The sequence below is a fragment of the Coregonus lavaretus genome (genome assembly GCF_964263955.1).
Source record: "Coregonus lavaretus genome assembly, chromosome: 17".
In the NCBI taxonomy this organism is placed as follows: Eukaryota; Metazoa; Chordata; class Actinopteri; order Salmoniformes; family Salmonidae; genus Coregonus; species Coregonus lavaretus.
Genome location: NC_140004.1, coordinates 36,108,124 through 36,130,257, shown reverse-complemented (window position 1 = coordinate 36,130,257; position 22,134 = coordinate 36,108,124). Strand labels below are relative to the sequence as shown.

The 22,134-nt window shown below is 42.0% G+C and overlaps 2 protein-coding genes across 2 annotated transcripts; one reads left to right on the top strand and one right to left on the bottom strand.

The window, feature by feature from the left end:
* Nucleotides 1–2,300: 2,300 nt before the first annotated feature.
* LOC311144589 (prostaglandin E2 receptor EP4 subtype-like) lies at nt 2,301–5,338 on the top strand (the record flags this gene model as incomplete). The annotated part of the gene is made up of 2 exons (XM_084180623.1): nt 2,301–3,080; nt 4,502–5,338. The coding sequence occupies 2 exons, from the start codon at nt 2,301–2,303 to the stop codon at nt 5,075–5,077; spliced, it is 1,356 nt and encodes a 451-aa protein (XP_084036749.1). The 3' UTR covers nt 5,078–5,338.
* An 11,047-nt stretch (nt 5,339–16,385) lies between these two features.
* LOC311144509 (large ribosomal subunit protein eL37-like) lies at nt 16,386–21,147 on the bottom strand. Its single transcript, XM_084180535.1, has 4 exons — nt 21,063–21,147; nt 20,436–20,571; nt 19,992–20,076; nt 16,386–16,492 (listed from the first exon to the last, which is right to left on the bottom strand). Exons 1-4 carry the CDS (start codon nt 21,063–21,065, stop codon nt 16,423–16,425), a joined length of 294 nt encoding a protein of 97 aa, XP_084036661.1. The 5' UTR covers nt 21,066–21,147; the 3' UTR covers nt 16,386–16,422.
* Nucleotides 21,148–22,134: the final 987 nt, after the last annotated feature.

Sequence of the window (22,134 nt, the reverse complement as noted above, 5' to 3'; positions counted from 1 at the left end):
TAGTTTTGACCACAGTCGTGGTCAAAAGTTTTGAGAATGACACAAATATTAGTTTTCACAAAGTCTGCTGCCTCAGTTTTTATGATGGCAATTTGCATATACTCCAGAATGTTATGAAGAGTGATCAGATTAATTGCAATTAATTGCAAAGTCTCTCCACTGCATTTCAGCCCTGCCACAAAAGGACCAGCTGACATCATGTCAGTGATTCTCTCGTTAACACAGGTGAGAGTGTTGACGAGGACAAGGCTGGAGATCACTCTGTCATGCTGGTTGAGTTAGAATAACAGACTGGAAGCTTTAAAAGGAGGGTGGTGCTTGAAATCATTGTTCTTCCTCTGTTAACCATGGTTACCTGCAAGGAAACACGTGCCGTCATCATTACTTTGCACAAAAAGGGCTTCACAGGCAAGGATATTACTGCTAGTAAGATTGCACCTAAATCAACCATTTATCAGATCATCAAGAGCTTCAAGGAGAGAGGTTCAATTGTTGTGAAGAAGGCTTCAGGGCGCCCAAGAAAGTCCAGCAAGTGCCAGGACCGTCTCCTAAAGTTGATTCAGCTGCGGGATCGGGGCACCACCAGTGCAGAGCTTGCTCAGGAATGGCAGCAGGCAGGTGTGAGTGCATCTGCACGCACAGTGAGGCGAAGACTTTTGGAGGACGGCCTGGTGTCAAGAAGGGTAGCGAGGAAGCCACTTCTCTCCGGGAAAAACATCAGGGACAGACTGATATTCTGCAAAAGGTAAAGGGATTGGACTGCTGAGGACTGGGGTAAAGTCATTTTCTCTGATGAATCCCCTATCCGATTGTTTGGGGCATCTGGAAAAAACCTTGTCTGGAGAAGACAACGTGAGCGCTACCATCAGTCCTGTGTCATGCCAACAGTAAAGCATCCTGAGACCATTCATGTGTGGGGTTGCTTCTCAGCCAAGGGAGTGGGCTCACTCACAATTTTGCCTAAGAACACAGCCATGAATAAAGAATGGTACCAACACATCCTACGAGAGCAACTTCTCCCAGCCATCCAAGAACAGTTTGGTGACGAACAATACCTTTTCCAGCATGATGGAGCACCTTGCCATAAGGCAAAAGCGATAACTAAGTGGCTCTGGGAACAAAACATCGAAATATTGGGTCCATGGCCAGGAAACTCCCCAGACCTTAATCCCATTGAGAACTTGTGGTCAATCCTCAAGAGGCGGGTGGACAAACAAAAACCCACAAATTCTGACAAACTCCAAGCATTGATTATGCAAGAATGGGCTGCCATCAGTCAGGATGTGGCCCAGAAGTTAATTGTCAGCATGCCAGGGCGGATTGCAGATGTCTTGAAAAAGAAGGGTCAACACTGCAAATATTGACTCTTTGCATAAACTTAATGTAATTGTCAATAAAAGCCTTTGACACTTATGGAATGCTTGTAATTATACTTCAGTATACCATAGTAACATCTGACAAAAATATCTAAAAACACTGAAGCAGCAAACTTTGTGAAGACCAATACTTGTGTCATTCTCAAAACTTTTCACCACGACTGTATGTAAACCTCTTATGTGATGTCTTCACTATTATTCTACAATGTAGAAAATTGTAAAAATAAAGAAAAACCCTTGAAAGAGTAGGAATTGTAAAACTTTTGACCAGAAGTGTATATATATATATATGTATATAAAAAAATGTTTTTAAAGAAAGATTTAAAAAACGATTACTAAAGGATACACATGGTATACACCGTCCAATGAAATACATACTTGCAAGCTCCGATATATATACAGAGAACATTCAGGAAGTTATGTGGGCATAGCTTAATAATGGAAAGTGAGTAACTCTAAACCTTTGTGCGTTTAAGCAGCAAACTACTTCTAAGATATATTGACAGCTGCTGGAAGCCTGGAGCAGGGGGCGGGGCAGTGCTCACGCAGAGAGGAACTTAAAAAGCACACACTCAGTCTTATCAGTGAACTGTAGATTATACAGGTAGACGAGTGAGCATGAATCCTAAACATGGATCAGTCATTTGTAAACGTCAATGGACAGGGGATATGACAATGACGTTGGCGGGTTACAGATACTTGGACAAAATCAACTGAACTCCGAAACAACTGTTTTAAAGGCGTTCTAACTTCTGTTGTGAATATATTGGTTCAGCTCACATTCAGTATGAAGATTTCAACCATGTTTGATACGCTTCATTTTTGTAGATACCATGCCTAATGCATCTACGGTATTCTTTATTGGGAAATATGAACGATAGATAGCCTATCATGTGACTAATGAATTTGTATTATTTTTTCAAAATGAGTAACAACACTGTGACCGGGAGGACCATGATCCCCACTATACCGTCCATCATGTTTATTTTCGGTGTGGTGGGAAATCTCATTGCCATCGTGGTGCTCTGCAAGTCCAGGAAAGAACAGAAGGAGACCACGTTCTACACGCTGGTATGCGGTCTGGCGGTTACAGACCTTTTGGGGACACTCCTGGCCAGTCCTGTCACCATCGCGACCTATGTGAAAGGCTCGTGGCCAGGCGGGGAACCACTGTGCCAGTATTTTGGATTCATCATGCTTTTCTTCTCTCTAGCGGGGCTCAGCATTATATGCGCCATGTCGGTGGAGAGATACTTGGCGATAAACCACGCGTATTTCTACAACGACTATGTGGATCAGAGACTGGCGGGCTTGACGCTTCTGGCTATCTACATCTCCAACGTGCTTTTCTGCTCTCTGCCTAGCGTGGGTCTGGGACAAGTCAAAAAGCAGTACCCACAAACCTGGTGCTTCATAGAGTGGCGGAGCAACGTCAGTACGGATGCCGCCTTTTCATATATGTACGCGGGATTCAGTTCGATTCTAATTCTAGCCACGGTGATCTGTAACGTTCTGGTATGCGGTGCTCTGATCCGGATGCACCAGCGGTTTGTTCGGAAGATGTCGTTGTGGATAGACCCGGGACGAAACACAGACCCGAGAAGGAGACGCAGCTTCGGGCATCTGGCCGGCGCAGAGATCCAGATGGTGATTGTACTCATCTGCACCTCAGCGGTGGTGCTTATATGCTCCATTCCACTTGTTGTAAGTTTCTCTTCTCACTTTGTGAACCATTTTATAAATTGTTCCTATTCACAGAAAGACCATTTTAAAATCTTTATGCACACGATTTAAATGTACGCACGAGTTTATATTTTATGCACATTGTGAATGTATGTAAGAGTCAGTTGTTTCCTCCGTGAATTGTTGTTAGTCCCAACATGCCATTAGAATGGTTTTCTCATAGCTTATGTACATAGTCGTGTAATAAGTGTACAAAACATTAGGAACAACTACTCTTTCCATGACATAGACTGGGCAAGCATCCCTGTGGAAAGCTTTCGACACGTTGTAGTCCATGCCCCGACGGATTGAGGCTGTTCTGATGACAAAAGGGGGTGCAACTCAATATTAGGAAGGTGTTCCTAATGTTCGTACACTCTGTGTACAAAACATTAAGGTCACCATCCTAATATTGAATTGCACCTGCCCCGTTTGTCCTCAGAACAGCCTCAATTCGTCGAGGTATGGACTCTACAAGGTGTCGAAAGCTGGATGTCCTTTGGGTGGTGGACCATTCTTGATACACACGGGAAACTGTTGAGCGTGAAAAACCCAGCAGTGTTGCAGTTCTTTACACAAACCGGTCACCTGGCACCTACTACCAAACCCCATTCAAAGGCACTTCAATCTTTTGTCTTGCCCATTCACCCACTGAATGACACATATACACAATCCATGTCTGAATTGTCTCAAGGCATACAAATCCTTATTTAGCCTGTCTCCTCCCCTTCATCTACAAATTGTATAACTGCCTTATTTTAGCTGAACCCCAGGAAGAGTAGCTGCTGCCTAGGCAGTAGCTAATGGGGATCCATAATAAATACAAATACAAATCTAGACTGAATGAAGTGGATTGAACAAGTGACATCAATAAGGGATCATAGCTTTCACCTGGATTCACCTGGTCAGTCTATGTCACTCAGGACCTGGTCAGTCTATGTCACTCATGCCTTAGTCATGGAATTGCTTATTCTGCTTTGTGTACTATCACTGACTTTGCTGATAAATACTTTTTTGAGGGAAAATGTACTTGATACGATTGTGATGTGTTGTTGTCTCACCTAGCTATCTTAAGATGAATGCACTAATTGTAAGTCGCTCTGGATAAGAGTGTCTGCTAAATGACTCATTTTTTAAATATCACACACGTGCGCACACACACATGCACACACACACACACACACAAATAAGCATAATTAGTTGTGTGTGGTGTGTGTGTTAGTTGTGTATGTTTATACTGAGTGCCACACCTGACATTCCCCTTTGGCAAAATTTAATCCGATTAAATTCAATTTCTCTTGCAGGTGTAGGTGTCCAAAAGCTGTATAAAAACATAAGCGTCAATTCAATTCAGCAAGGCAAAACAAAATTATTCAATTCCATTAATTCCCTCTCTCTTGCAGGTGCAGGTGTTTCTGAACCAGATTTATAAGACTCCGGTGGAGCTGAGACTGGAGAAGAACCCAGATCTACGGGCGATCCGCTTCGCCTCCTTCAACCCCATCCTGGACCCCTGGATCTACATCCTCCTCCGCAAGGCCGTGCTCCTCAAGCTCATTGAGCAGATCAAGTGTCTGTTCTGTAAGATAGGAGCACGGAGGCAGCAGAGACAGGGAGCACACAATTGCCACTACATGGATGAACACCAGCTCCACTCAATCATCTCTTCACAAGAGTCACCCTCAATGGTGTCCCGCGAGCTGAAGGAGGTGTCCAGCACCTCTCAGGCCGTCCTCTACCTGCCTGATGGAAGCTGTCATCACACAGGAGAGCAGGTTGGGTTCCGCACTTCCTTAGTCCAAGACCCCCAAAGTTCTTATTCGTCAGAACAGAGCCGTACAGAGGATGGGAGGAGAGAGGTGACAAACCTAACCAGGGACCACTCTGGTATGGGAGGAAAGACCACTCAGTCATGTGTGAAAGACCAGGCTCTTCATGTGTTGCTAAGCAATGAGACGGTACAGGAGAAATGCATATAAATCTTGTTTATTTTAACAGCTTCTCTAGGACTCCTCATATTATTGTGAGGTTTCTGTGAGTCAGAGGGCTGTCCACACATACATTGAAGGGACTGCTTTCAGACTGCCCAAGATGCCTTGTCAGACAGCTTCCGCTCTCCTAAGAGACTTATCCGGTTAGTGGAAGTGTTAGTGCCAGCAGAAATAGATTGGCACCCAGGATGACTCATTTGACACACATTTAAACAATATTGAAAAGCTCTTGGGAAGTCAGACAGAAGGAGGAAGGACAAACAAGAGAGACACAACTGGGAGAGAGAAAGAGAGGATGTCTGCTCCGCTTGGATGTCAAGCTACCTCGACCAGAAACATCAATGTTTGTTTTCCCTGTCTTCTCGCACAGGTCAGGGAGCAAGGCTGTAAGAGCAGAGCAGCTTCTCCATGGCCTAAAGGGGCCAAGGCTGCACACTGTAGCTAAACAGTTTAAACACTAGCTTCTTTCAATCATTGTGCAAACTGTGAGTTAGTATTTAGAGTATTTAAGCTAAAATTATTGAGATGTACAGAAGAGTTATTATGATTCATTGAAAGGAATGTAGGATAGCGCCTGTCATTATGTGCCAAACTGCCATGACAACACCAAGGAAAAATCTGTTCTCACAAAACTATTTGTCTGTAGAAGGTTTGCTGTTCAGAGATACACTTCACTTGACTGTTTTGTATCACAGAATAGCTTTAGAGTTAATGTGTAGTGCAGTATTATGTGTGTAATAACATTACCCATGTGTTGTTCTTCAGGTGAGGAGTATGTCAAATTGCAAATTAGAATGCTCTTTAGAATGCCTTAGTCATGGAATGAGTTTTGCCAACATGAAAGATAGTTTGCCAAACTCTGTATATGTATTTCTATAACTTTGGTGCCAGTTTTTGAACGTTTATCACAGCAGTATTGTCATTGTCATTATTTAGTGACCTATGCAATCAGCCTGGTCTCATAGACTAGACGTAACATAGTATACGTCAATCAGTGACACCATATTAGTGTTACATTTGGTATGATTACATAAGACAGAAGGTTACTGAAGGCAAAAACGAAAGGAGGGCAGTTGGGTCGGCGTATAATGCGAAAGTCTAGCAACCCAAAGGTTGCGCGTTCGAATCTCATCACGGCCAACTTTTGTATTTTAGTTAATTAGCGACTTTGCAACTACTTAGTATGTTAGCTAACCTTTCCCCTAACCCTAACTTTAACCTAACTCCTAACCCTAACCCCTAGCCTAGCTAACGTTAGCGTTAGCCAGCTAGCTAACGTTAGCCACAACACATTGGAATATGTAACATATCATACGTTTTGCAAATTCATAACATATTGGCGGCAGGTAGCTTAGTGGGTAAGAGCGTTGTGCCAGTAACCGAAAGGTTGCTGGTTCTAATCACAGAGCTGACTAGATGAAAAATCTGTCGATTTGCCCTTAAGCAAGGCACTTAACACTAATTGCTCTGGATAAGAGCGTCTGCTAATTTGTAACATATCATACAAATTATAATTCGTAACATATCATACTAAATAAGGTGTCCCAGATTTACATACAGAATAATACAAAATGCTCTGAGACCAGGTTGATGCAATTTCTTCTCTGTGAGAAGGTTCAAGTTATTCAGTCCTGCCATTAAATGTCATAATATGAAAGTGGCATATCAGTTCTGAAATATTATGTTCTGCCATATCTTTAAACCCCTTAAAATTACAGATGTTTTTCATAATAAATTCAATGTGCTTGTGTTGTATCCACCCTATAGAATATTAATGTTAGCAATACATTCTGAAAATGAATTAAATTGATTAACAGTAAGTGAGACCCACCTTTTGGCATCAAGGATTTGTGCATGACTCCATTTCCTTAGGACCACCTATGAGACTGTGAACATCTGTATGTGGAAAACATCACGCACATGAGTCAGTGTCAGACAGTGTGTGTGTGTGTGTGTACGTGTCATTAAACTACATGTAATCTAAGAACAAGCGGAAATCATTTATGTAAGCAGGAAGGTTCTCAGACTCAGATTCCTGACAGAGTTCAGAGGTCATATTATGACCCTGTTAGCACACAGATGTTACTGAAAGGTACAGGCTACTGCTTTCCAAGTTTACACAAGTATAATTGGCTAAACAAACACTACTGAACTTGGGTCCAAGGCTGTTAACGATGAGTTCAGGTTCAAACACGCAAATAATCCCAGATCTTCTAGTTAGTAACTGCACGCACACACACACACGCACACAATATTGTGATTAGCAGAAGGCAGCCTTCCCATAACTTGACTGAGGCAGCATCTTTCATAAAACAACAAACGTCTATGGCTCCTATTCAATGTGATTCAAGGCCCAATGCAGTCAAAATTCAGTTTTTCCTTATATCATATTGTACAACAGCTGATGAATTGAACACTGTAAAGGTGTGATTTGTTTATTAGTGTTATGTACTGATAGTTGCTGGTTGAAAATACAATCTACACAGGACCTTCTAATCAGCAGGTTTGCATGGGCTGGAGTTTTGGCTTTCCATGGTGACATTCCCATGCAATAAATTGGTTAATTGACCAATAACAAAGAGAGTTCCAAACCTCTCTGCCAATAATAGCTAGTTTTCAGTTTTCCTCTCCCTACTCTGCATTGTTGGTTAAGGGCTTGTAAGTATTGCATTTTACGGTAAGGTCTACACCTGTTGTATTCAGCGCATGTGACAAATAAAATTTGATTTGACTCAGACCATTCCCAGACAGTCCTAGCAAAATTCTTGCTTGAGAAATCGTTTTTTGCTGAAAAGCTATTTTTGCCCTTAATGGAAATCTATTACAGTAAGGTACATAATTGCTACCTAGGAATGATTTGATATTGATATAAAAACGACTGCATTGGGCCTTTAAGCTTGAACTAGCCATGCTTTGGCAAATATGCAGAGAATGGGATATCAACACAGAGAGTGTGAGAGCAACCAACCTCAACATGTAACCACAACAGCCACGTGATGGGTTGTGGAGAGAGCAGATAAACTGTGAAATGCTGCAATTTATGCCTTGTGTTTATGCCTCTTCCTCAAAGTACACTTTCATAAGATAGAGCCACTAGATGCTCATGGACACTCTTAATGGACAAAAATGGGCATAGAGTTGGCGAGCAAGTCCATAAGCTATTACGTTTCAGGGTCAGGTTTGAGCTAGTGGCCACACTTCCGTCCAGTCTACATTTCCGTCCATTCTACTGTACCATTGCCATCTAGTGTCATTGACGTCCCTTAAAGTGCTACTCTTCTGTCCATTCTCCTGTATCATGGCCATATAATGTCAGTAACTACACATACGTTGCCGTTCTGTGCATCACATTACAGTAACACAAGGAAACGTAAAGCTGCTTTAAGTCAACAGGACGTACGCCAACATGAATTCTCTGTCCTGTGTCTCCTGGGGGCTATGACAATGACTGCTCAGCATCAGGGCACATCTGCTGTCAGCTACAGGACACTAGACCTCTATGTCATGATTATTATAGCATTCTACGTGACAGAGACCAGAAGCTATGGGATGGTAGAGATGATAAACCCTCAGTGACGTGCATAAGCCGTCTTTCTCAGGTGGTGAGGAGAAAAGACTATAAGACAAATCTAATGTAGAGAGATTAAGACCAGGCAATGGTCGAAACCTTGTCAGTAATACACTTTTTTCTGAGGGTATAGGTGGTAATGGTGTATAACGGTGTCATTCATTTTAGGCACGTGAAATCTGTAAATAATGAGTATTTCACTAATTGAGTGCTGTAGCCGAAGCCATACAGTGTTAGCAGACCAGGGAGGGAGAAGATGATCTGAGCAGCTTCAGGCTAGGAATTAGTCAACCTTCTGACTCTTGTTAAGCCTCACACAAACATAGTTAGGACTCAGAATACAGGCTTGATTCATGGGGTTCAGAACAGTATTAAACGCAGCCCGTTCCCATGAAACCAGTTATTAATTACACTTTGATCCTTATTGTTGTGTAACATCAACCAAAGCAAATAGGAAAGTCTTAGCCGCTCAAGATGACCTGCATAGAATCAGAAAATAAAGCAGATCAGATATGAGTCAAACAAAACAATGTGATAAAGATTTCGCTACAGCAAGATGTGAATGCACTTACCTCCATACAAGAGAAACATATTCAGCAATAGAACAGGGACGAGAGGGAACGTACAGTAGTGCCCATCGAGTCGAATAAACACATTTGACTTGGCACTTACTCTTCAATATCATTTGTTTTGGAATCGTCTTACATTATTGTGAGAAGATTAAGTGTCATTAAACACCTTCACTTGCGTCATTGTTAACCCAAGAAACCAAGAGGCCAAAAATGGACATCATCTGATGTTGAGGTTCCAATAAAACGGACAGGGTAAAAACCTGCTGATTATTTGGTGTGTGTGCGTGTGTGTATGTGTGCCTCCAAATGATATCCATGTCATTCTTGTTATCTAGGTCAACAGAGTTGAAAGGAGGAACAGGTTCAGTTCATATAAATCCATGATAACGGACACTTTAACTGCTTAGGACTCAGACCTCTTCAGCGGACACATAATAAAGCAATTAATAATATTATATTACAGTTAATAGATGGATATGCACTTATTATTTATTATTACTGACATCCACCTCCCCATCCCAAAATTAGGGAAGTACCGTCAGTGGTCATAATTACAGAGTATACATTCTTTGTTGGTTTGCCTGTAGTTCAAGATAAAATGTCAAAGAAAATATATTGTATACATACTTATGCACCACAGCGAGCGAAGAGGAGTAAGTAAGGCTATATTAGACCTCTAGAAAAGTACAGCAATACAGTCATGTGACTAACATACTGGAAACACACAAGCATTTCCCAGCTAAAAGCTAGTGTACCGGCCAACTCCAGTCTCCACTCAAGTGATTTTTGGAGACGATCTCAGACTTTTACAAGAGCCCAATATAAGTATGTTTTCATTCATTTTTCATCATGATTATTCACAGACATTACCTAGTAACCAGAGTGCATAATTCCCCCATTTCCCCCCACATGATTAATCACCCATTACAAAATAAATCAACTCATTTAACCACTGAGCCTCTCCAGACACTCTGGGATGCTGCCATATTTTATGTTTATATGGTGCCCATGTTATATCGTAGCATGTACAGCAGTGTCCTTGCTCTCTATATGGGAGTGCCCAGTATCCCATAATACCAAACTCTGGCCATGCCCAGGGTCAGCAAGCACTGACTGCAGTCTGGTTCCCAACTGTGTGTTTTAATTGCGGGGTCTCAGAAGACTGATGTGAAACAGTATTTGTTGGGGAATAATATTTAACATGGCTTCCCTCCCATCAGGTGTGTGATTGAATGAGATAAATGTCTGACAGCCAATGGGAAGTGTGGGAACCTTATAGTAAGCAGTGGACATGGGGAACTGGATCTGGTAGAAGGGTCACCACGGCAGACAAGACAAAACAACAACTGGTCATAGATTCAGCAGCTTTCAGACACCCTGACATGGTTTAACAGTTAACATGAACTCAGTGCTTACCAATATTCTGACTTTTTTATATATATGGGAACTTCTTATTATGTACAATCAAACTATTGTGTGTGTGTGTATGTGTGTTAATGTACTCTATGCAAGCTATTTGTGAAGTTGGTACAGTAAAGTTGCAAACACAAATGTACTGTATTATTGTGAAATAGTGATTTTACTAATTTGATCAAATGTCATAATTTGGATAGAGCTCTGGCATATCTGTCTATGGCTGAAGTCAGCTGTGAGCTTCCCCAACCTCCTTTCTCTCTCTCTCTCCCACTCGTTTCCACTGTTTGGGCCAACGATTCTAATTGTAAGTGGCATTGACCAACACAAATGGTAAGTGCTTTACCAGAGGTTGGGACCGGATGACAAGTGCGCTTACTCACACACTGTATCCAATGTCGCCTCTAAGTGTGTTTGCGGGGAGCTGGGCCTAGCAAATACGTCAAGATCTAAGGGACTGCAGATGTGGGGTGAAGTCCTCCAATGAGGGCCAAGCCAAAAAAGGTTTATGGGGAGGGAGAGCCTTTAAAAGGAGCCATATTAGGGTACTTCTGGTCACAATGAGTTTTATAGGAACTGTGATCTCCTCCACTGTGGTGGTTGCCTCTGAGTACCTCTATCCTTCTTAGTGAGGGAAACCGGACCCTTCACGCTAACAGTGAAGTCATGCTGCTATGATAAGGATATATATTTCATTAAACTTAGAATAGCTGAACTGTAACTTCTTTGTTGTTTTTCATTGTATTATCATTATATTAATCATGTAATACAGATACTTTCTCAGCAATGAACTTTGAGATTTGTCAGTTGAACATTGTTACAGTTCACCTCTGTTCACCTGGAACCCTAAACATATTTCATGTTGAGTATTCACTGGTTGAGGATCAGGTTTTGGAGTCTAACAAATTGCCGTCTCATACAAGGACATGCTGAAACTTGTACTACACACACTATAAAATACAAGGTTAGATCCTCCGGGCTCAGGTGTGCTAATCAGGAATTCACTGTCACTAGGATGTGAAATACAAATAAATAAACCTATAAATAAGTCCCGCTGAATGTGATGAGCAAACAAGGCAATCGGACCAGACAATCCAATTTTAACTCACTTTGAGCTGATGTGAAGAACATGAAAAATAACATACTGCTGCCTAATAACAAACCTGGGTTTGATCATCAATAATGACGTAACCAAAATTAGGAATTATAAAAAAAATACGGTTTGATCATTCTGAACTTTGCACTAATATCAACCACAACCCTAGACTTTCTGTGCCAGTGGTTTCCTTATTCAACTATTTCAAAAGGGCCTACATTCTTTGTAGCAACATTCACTTATTTCCTTTCAGTCCGATTCCAAATTGCAACGACCCTGTCCCACAATAATATCAAGTCTGGCTGTTATGAATCTGAGTGGAAACTAAAGGAGTAGCCTAAATAAAGAAACGGCATTTGGACATATCAGGCTGTTTGAAATGGATCCATTGGTAGGCTATATAACCCTTCTACAAAGGGGCCTCTGAAGTCCAGCTATCTTTTGTACCTCGTTGATGCTGACATACCAACAGACTACATTGGAGTAAAATTCCTCACTGTTTGTGCACTTAGTATCAAGTTTAGTCTTTTAAAGAGTTGTCTTATTGCAACACTGTCAGTAAGAAACATGAATGCAGGTCGTTCCTCCTGAGTGTTGACAGACACACACCATAATGATTATCATACTCTCTCCTAACCAGCCACCTCTAGACACACACCATAATGATTATCATACTCTCTCCTAACCAGCCACCTCTAGACACACACCATAATGATTATCATACTCTCTCCTAACCAGCCACCTCTAGACACACACCATAATGATGATCATACTCTCTCCTAACCAGCCACCTCTAGACACACACCATAATGATTATCATACTCTCTCCTAACCAGCCACCTCTAGACACACACACCATAATGATTATCATACTCTCTCCTAACCAGCCACCTCTAGACACACACCATAATGATGATCATACTCTCTCCTAACCAGCCACCTCTAGACTCACACCATAATGATGATCATACTCTCTCCTAACCAGCCACCTATAGACACACACCATAATGATGATCATACTCTCTCCTAACCAGCCACCTCTAGACTCACACCATAATGATTATCATACTCTCTCCTAACCAGCCACCCCTAGACACACACCATAATGATTATCATACTCTCTCCTAACCAGCCACCTCTAGACACACACCATAATGATTATCATACTCTCTCCTAACCAGCCACCTCTAGACACACACCATAATGATTATCATACTCTCTCCTAACCAGCCACCTCTAGACACACACCATAATGATTATCATACTCTCTCCTAACCAGCCACCTCTAGACACACACCATAATGATGATCATACTCTCTCCTAACCAGCCACCTCTAGACTCACACCATAATGATGATCATACTCTCTCCTAACCAGCCACCTCTAGACACACACCATAATGATGATCATACTCTCTCCTAACCAGCCACCTCTAGACTCACACCATAATGATTATCATACTCTCTCCTAACCAGCCACCTCTAGACACACACCATAATGATTATCATACTCTCTCCTAACCAGCCACCTCTAGACACACACCATAATGATTATCATACTCTCTCCTAACCAGCCACCTCTAGACACACACCATAATGATTATCATACTCTCTCCTAACCAGCCACCTCTAGACTCACACCATAATGATTATCATACTCTCTCCTAACCAGCCACCTCTAGACACACACCATAATGATGATCATACTCTCTCCTAACCAGCCACCTCTAGACACACACCATAATGATTATCATACTCTCTCCTAACCAGCCACCTCTAGACACACACCATAATGATTATCATACTCTCTCCTAACCAGCCACCTCTAGACACACACCATAATGATGATCATACTCTCTCCTAACCAGCCACCTCTAGACACACACCATAATGATTATCATACTCTCTCCTAACCAGCCACCTCTAGACACACACCATAATGATTATCATACGCTCTCCTAACCAGCCACCTCTAGACACACACCATAATGATTATCATACTCTCTCCTAACCAGCCACCTCTAGACACACACCATAATGATTATCATACTCTCTCCTAACCAGCCACCTCTAGACACACACCATAATGATGATCATACTCTCTCCTAACCAGCCACCTCTAGACACACACCATAATGATTATCATACTCTCTCCTAACCAGCCACCTCTAGACACACACCATAATGATTATCATACTCTCTCCTAACCAGCCACACACCATAATGATGATCATACTCTCTCCTAACCAGCCACCTCTAGACACACACCATAATGATTATCATACTCTCTCCTAACCAGCCACCTCTAGACACACACCATAATGATGATCATACTCTCTCCTAACCAGCCACCTCTAGACACACACCATAATGATGATCATACTCTCTCCTAACCAGCCACCTCTAGACACACACCATAATGATTATCATACTCTCTCCTAACCAGCCACCTCTAGACACACACCATAATGATTATCATACTCTCTCCTAACCAGCCACCTCTAGACTCACACCATAATGATGATCATACTCTCTCCTAACCAGCCACCTCTAGACACACACCATAATGATTATTATACTCTCTCCTAACCAGCCACCTCTAGACACACACCATAATGATGATCATACTCTCTCCTAACCAGCCACCTCTAGACACACACCATAATGATTATCATACTCTCTCCTAACCAGCCACCTCTAGACACACACCATAATGATTATCATACTCTCTCCTAACCAGCCACCTCTAGACACACACCATAATGATTATCATACTCTCTCCTAACCAGCCACCTCTAGACACACACCATAATGATTATCATACTCTCTCCTAACCAGCCACCTCTAGACACACACCATAATGATTATCATACTCTCTCCTAACCAGCCACCTCTAGACACACACCATAATGATTATCATACTCTCTCCTAACCAGCCACCTCTAGTTTGAAAATGTTCCAGAATAATTCAACATTTTACCCTGACCCGAGAACCCACATCAACAACTGTCATAATGTCACTATCAAGGTCTTTGACACAAACCGTAGTCGCCGTCTGGCCAACATGATTGACAGGGGACACGTTCTTCTCCTTTCCTGCTGTGACAAACTGTCTCTTAATTTCCGCCTCTACATCCTGTATGGACTTACCATGGTGTTTATTTTGAATGTCTTTTTAGAGTCTTTCCTGTAAAGACCACCAGCTACTTTGTTATGAAAAAGCTCCTTCTGGATTCTGATAGAAAATAAGCATATACAACCATGGAAATCCAATTAAGTTGGAGATCTACTATGCCATGGGCTAAAGGGAAACTGGATAAGACGGAGAGAGAACTTTCACTGTAAGGTAAAACACCACTCCCACCTTATATGGTGTCAGCTACTAATATCGGGCCCATATTCCAATTCTACATTTCTATCAAGCGTCTCAAAAACAGTCTCATGGACATGTTCAAATGTAATATAACTCCACTACCACATACCTTTACACTAAAACACTGTTGACATGTAGATATGAGAAGGTTGGCTTCATCTATTATAAATGAAAGCCAAATAAATGTCCTGTTACAAGGACTTCTTAACTTCTTCTACTGATAATGTTCAGTGAAAGGAAGAGGCAATAAACATTGTGGCTTTGAGACACTCTCCAAGTGGCCATGCTGGAAAACCTTATGTACATCTGGTCTGGCAAACTGACAATGTCACCTGGGAGCTATAGCGCAAGGATGAGCAACTGTAGTCCTCAGGGGCCAGAGAGGTGTCACACTTTCCCCCCATCCTTAGTAAACACCGCTGATTAAACTAATTGCATTCTAAACTGAAGATCATGATTAGTTGAATATTGGAGTCAAGTGTGTTAGCTGGGGCTCGGGCAAAAGTGTGACACCAATCAAGCCCCAGAGGACTGGAGCTGCCCATCCTTGCTATAGAGGATGTATGGGTTTGGGCCTATTGAAAACAGGCACAGCATAATGTTTAGTTAACCACAAGGATCACTGTCTGGATAGCAGCTGTAGTGAAACCCTTTGAATTTACTGTAAAACATATCAGTGATTTGTAGTTAATGCATTGAATCGAGCCGACTAGGTGAAAAATCTGTCGATGTGCCCTTGAGCAAGGCACTTAACCCTAATTGCTCCTGTAAGTCGCTCTGGATAAGAGCGTCTGCTAAATGACTAAAATGTAAATGTTACTATTGCAGTTATAGTCTCTCTCCATGGAGTCACTGAGACCCATGTCATTTTCACATCTCATCTAGTAGTTGTGGGAAATATATTTCTTTATAGAACTGCTAAATATCTATTCAAACATGTTTTCCCCATTCTTCATGTCTCCTTTGTCACATCACAATACTTTGACTTTTAAAAAATATTTTTAAAAAAATCTGCCTTTGAAGTATAACAGTGGATTATTTCAAATTGTTTCTAGAAGATCAAAACTTATATATATATATATGAATCATGGAGAAATGAGTCCCTCTGCTGGTTGCAGGAAAACCCTTCCATCAAACAAGTTCTAGTGATACAACGGAATGTCCTATGACTTACTGGTTGCTGCTAGGGTTATTGTCAGAGATAACATTTCAATGTTGCTTATCTTCATTGTATAACTTATAACTGACCAAAGAAGAGGACGAGAGGCCATGAAGTTGTAATTTTATGGTGACTTTATTTCAGACTCAGAGCCTAGGAAGAGGTGGAGGCAGCCACTGCTGCTCTCTTGGGCTTGGGGACAGTTCCCTCACGGAATCCATTCCTGGAAAAGACCAGAGAAAACACATTGAGGAAGGATGACAATGAATTGTAAACTATACTGAACAAAAATATATAAAACGCAACATGTAGTGTTGGTCCCATGTTTCATTAGCTGAAATAAAAGATCCCAGAACATTTCCATATGCACAAAAAAGCTTATTTAGCTCATTTTGTGCACAAATGTATTTACATTCCTGTTAGTGAGCATTTCTCCTTTGCCAAGATAATCCATCCACCTGACAGGTGCGGCATATCAAGAAGTTGATATTTTTACAGATGCACAATTGAGAGCATCCTGTCGGGCTGTATCACCGCCAGGTACGGCAACTGCACCGCCCACAACCGCAGGGCTCTCCAGAGGGTGGTGCGGTGTTCCGAACGCATTACCGGGGGCAAACTACCAGCCCTCCAAGACACCTACAGCACCCGATGTCACAGGAAGGCCAAAAAGATCATCAAGGACAACAACCACCCAAGCCACTGCCTGTTCACCCGCTATCATCCAGAAGGCGAGGTCAGTACAGGTGCATCAAAGCTGGGACCGAGATAATTAAAACCAGCTTCTATCTCAAGGCCATCAGACTGTTAAATAGCCATCACTAGCACATTAGAGGCTGCTGCTGCCTATTGAAATCACTGGCCACTTTAAGAAATGGAACACTAGTCACTTGAATAATGTTTACATATCTTGCACTACTCATCTCATATGTATATACTGCATTCTATTCTATAATATTCTACTGTATCTTAGTCCATGCCGCTCTGTCATTGCTTGTCCATATATGTATATATTCTTAAATTCCATTCCTTACTAGATTTGTGTGTATTGGGTATATGTTGTGAAATTGTTAGATATTACTTGTTAGATATTACTGCACTGTCGGAGCTAGAAGAACAAGCATTTCGCTACACCCGCAATAACATCTGCTAAACACGTGTATGTGACAAATGAAATTTGATTTGATTAAACAGCATGATCATTACACAGGTGCACCTTGTGCTGGGGACAAGAAAAGGCCACACTAAAATGTGCAGTTTTGTTACAACACAATGCCACAGATGTCTCAAGTTGAGGAAGCGTGCAATTGGCATGCTGACTGAAGGAATGTCCAGAGCTGTTGCCAGAGAACGTAATGTTTTTCTCTACCATAAGCCGCATCCAACGTTGTTTTAGAGTATTTGGCAGTATGTCCTACCAGCCTCACAACCACGCCAGCCCAGGACCTCCACATCCCGCTTCTTCACCTGCGGGATTGTCTTGAGACCAGCCACCCGGACAGCAGATGAAACTGTTTACATAACCGAAGAATTTCTGCACAAACTGTCAAAAAACGTCTCAGGTTAGCTCATCTGCATGCTCGTCATCCTCACCGTCGATGGCCACTGGCACGCTGGAGAAGTGTGCGCTTCACAGATGAATCCCGGTTTCAACTGTACCGGGCAGATGGCAGACAGCGTGTATGGTGTCGTGTGGGCGAGCGGTTTGCTGATGTCAACGTTGTGAACAGAGTGCCCCATGGTGGCCGTGGGGTTATGTTATGGGCAGGCATAAGCTACGGACAACTAACACAATTGCATTTTTTCGATGGCAATTTGAATGCACAGAGATACTGTGATGAGATCCTGAGGCCCATTGTCATGCCATTCATCCGCCGCCATCACCTCATGTTTCAGCATGATAATGCACGGCCCCATGTCACAAGAATCTGTAAACAATTCCTGGAAGCTGAAAATGTCCCAGTTCTTCCATGGCCTACATACTCACCAGACAAGTCACCCATTGAGCATGTTTGGGATGCTCTGGATTGATGCTGAACGACCGCATGTTCCAGTTCCCGCTAATATCCAGGCACTTCGCACAGCCATTGAAGAGGAGTGGGACAACATTCCACAGGCCACAATCAACAGCCTGATCAACTCTATGTGAAGCAGATGTGCCGCACTGCATGAGGCAAACGGTGGTCACACCAGATACTGACTGGTTTTCAGATCCACGCCCCTACCTTTTTTTAAGGCATCTGTGACCAACAGATGCGCATCTGTATTCCCAGTCATGTGAACTCCATAGATTAGGGCCTAATGAATTTATTTCAATTGACTGATTTCCTTATATGAACTGTAACTCAGTAAAATCTTTTAAATTGTTGCGTTTATATTTTTGTTCAGTGTACATTTATATAGTGGCCCTTACTGGGTCTCAAAGGTTTTACAGGTAGGTAACCCCATCCATCTACGAACACGTACCACCTGCTAGGAAGACGCCGCAGAATATTGCTATTTTCCTTTCCATATGATACAAGCCTACTCTGCACCTTTACAATCTTCTGGATGTGTTATAAAGCAGTGTCCAACTCCAGACCAATATTTTACATTTTAGCCATTTAGCAGACGCTCTTATCCAGAGCGACTTACAGTAGTGAGTGCATACATTTTCATACTTTTGTCCCATACTGGTCCCCCGTGGGAATCGAACCCACAACCCTGGCGTTGCAAACGCCATGATCTACCAACTGAGCTACATGGGACTATAATATCCAAATCGGAAATAACCTGGAACGTTCAACTTCTGTATGGGTTAAAACTACTCATAGGAGGATTATACAAGCAATGTGATAGCTACTCACCAATTCAGTATCCCTGCACATTGTACATCTGGTATTGGCACTGACCCTGTATATAGCTTACTTACATTCTCGTGTTCTTATTTCTATTTCTTGTGTGTTTTTGTTCTATTTGCTTTATAGTATAATATTTTTACTACTGATATTGATTAGTGCATTGTTGGGAAAGAGCTTGCAACGAAGGCATTTTACTGTACTTGTGCACGTGACAAAATTTGAAATGAATCTAACATCAAGTCTTAGGTCTGAGTATGTGATATGAGACTGGTCTTTCACCAGCAACATACATAGCAACAATATCTACTCATGCCAGGTAAGCGAAATAAGCCTTCCAATTTAGCATTCACGATATCAAAAAGTCAAATGTTTTGTCAGCAAGCACTTAAGTCACTCACTGCAGTGACACATCATTCATAATGCAGAAAAACACATTTGATGAGTAGTTTACCTAAAAGTCACCAACTCCAATTGTGTATCATATGAACAATCATGCCTATTATCTCAACGTCAACAAAACTGAGAGGGTTCAACCAAGCACTGAAATGCATCTGTGCAGAACAACCTAATCCACTTTAGCAAAACTAGCAAGGGATATCACATCTGTTACATTACATAGGGCCAATTAAGGACAGAAAACATTTGTCTCAACTGATTCCGCAGGTCAGAAATGGGGGGCAAATCAAGTGCTTATCTGCAGTTAAAAACAATACCAATTTCACATTCAACACACACAAAAAGAAGCGAGAAATGGAGATACATAATCCTGCCTAAAGAACAGCTCATCTTTGTATTCCATAGGAAACATTTTTCTTCTGTTTGCACATGATGTATTATGCAAACCAGCCCTGAAATTCAATGCAGGGAGGATGTTGGACTCACCTGAATCTGCGGTATACAACCCTCAGGTGTCTGATACGACCAGACCCGGTGGTGTTGCGTCTCTTGGCCTTGGCACTCCAATTATCTGCAAGAGCGAAAGGATGAGCATGTTTGCTAGAATCGATTAAGAGCAAAACTGCTATACAGACACATACATCAGTGTGACAACAAGGTCAGCTTCACCAAACCCCACCAAAACAAAAGTCTGGAAGTGCAAAAAGTAACTTCTGCGTGCAAGGACATCCGGAATATTTCAGCTTGTTGGACATATGCATCACTGGAAACTTCTGACAGGTTGTGCTCTGGTAAGATCCCTGGTAGGATTACCTGCAGCATTCACCCATCTAGCTAGTGTCACTGATGATGGTCCCTATTGGTAACATGAATGGACTGCACTGACTGATCAAAAACAACAAAACTATCTACCAAGTCAACAGCACTCACACTTTCTCTTGCGCTTTTCGGGGTAACCACACTTTCCGCAGGAGGACTTCTGGAGGTGGTATGCCTTTGAGCCGCACCGACGACACAGGGCGTGCGTCTTGTTGCGACGTTTACCAAATGATGACGTTCCCTTCGTCTGTGAAACAGGTGAAAACATATTTATGGTGACCAATTAGAATTGACAGTTATTCAAAACAATACATGACATACTATGGCTGTATACTTTAACTACATGCTAGAAGGCTAATGTTACATGATGCTAGCTGCTTCCACCAGATAAAACTACACTAGCTACTTTCCCTTTTTTGCAGGATGACATGGGCATGCTAATGAATGCTATTGTCAAAATCGTTTCCTTTATGGGGACCAAAAATAATAGCAGCCAATTTGAGAGGCTGATTTAACATTATTTGTTAGCGTTTGGGACACACGGTAACTAACGTTAAGTGCTTGTTACGTTAGTTAATTCATCGGGTTTGTACCGATTATGAAACCAAAACCGTCAAATACTGGGGTCTGTGAAAATGCATTGCTTTCATCTTCACAACAACAATTTAGATGATACATGTGAACGTTCATTAAAGCGGATGATTTCAGATTTTCAGGGTACACTGCGTCCGAGCTTACCATCTTCTTGCCGAAGTTGACACGATAGAGGCCGGAAAAGGGTTATGTGTTGCAGTAAATTCAGTGCGTACTTATTCCGGTGCAGCACTCTGGTATGCTGTAGCGACACAAGAGCAGCCAATATGTGTTCCTTTCACTAGCACTTGAAGTCACTAAATTAATACTTAAATCTAAGTAGAATATACTGTAATACAAGTTGTATTGTATTATAAACTGGCTACCAACGTAATTCGAGCAATATAACAATAAGTGTTTTGTCATACCCATGGTATGTGGTCTGTTATAAACCGGGTGGTTTGATCCCTGAATGCTGATTGGCTGAAAGCCGTGGTATATGAGACCGTATACCACGGGTATGACAAAACATTTATTTTTACTGATCTAATTACATTTGTAGCCAGTTGTGGGCTCCCGAGTGGCGCAGTGGTCTAAGGCACTGCATCTCAGTGCTTGAGGTGTCAAGTAGCTCAATTGGTAGCGCATGGCACTTGTAACGTCAGGGTAGTGTGTTCGATCCCTGGGACCACCCATATGTAAAAATGTATGCACACATGACTGTAAATTGCTTTGGATAAAAGCGTCTGCTAAATGGCAAATTATTATTATTACTACAGACCCCCTGGTTCGATTCCAGGCTGTATCACAACCAGCTGTGATTGGGAGTCTCATAGGGCGGCGCACAATTGCCCCAGCATTGTCCGGGTTTGGCCAGTGTAGGCCATCATTGTAAATAAGAATTTGTTCTTAACTGACTTGCCTAGTTAAATAAATAGTAGCAATAAGGCACCTCGGGGGTTTGTGGTATATGGCCAATATACCACGGCTAAGGGCTGTATCCAGGCACTCCGCGTTGTGCATAAGAACAGCCCTTAGACGTGGTATATTGGCCATATACCACACCTTTTCTTCTTCTGTGGGTGTTATGGCGGACTACAACCCAAAAAGGTGTATTGTCGTGTATTTTGGTTGAAAAACCAAAATAAGGTAAAAATAAAATCCATATGTGATAGGTAACCTAACTTAATCTACCCAAATAAAAATAGTACATTGACAGAAACAAAACAAAACTCCC

Coding starts and splice junctions, on each gene's coding strand:
- LOC311144509 (XM_084180535.1), bottom strand. Junction 20,077..20,435: donor CGAAAAGCGCAAGAGAAAGT/GTGAGTGCTGTT, acceptor TCGCTCTTGCAG/ATAATTGGAGTGCCAAGGCC. Junction 16,493..19,991: donor GTTGTATACCGCAGATTCAG/GTGAGTCCAACA, acceptor GGTCTTTTCCAG/GAATGGATTCCGTGAGGGAA.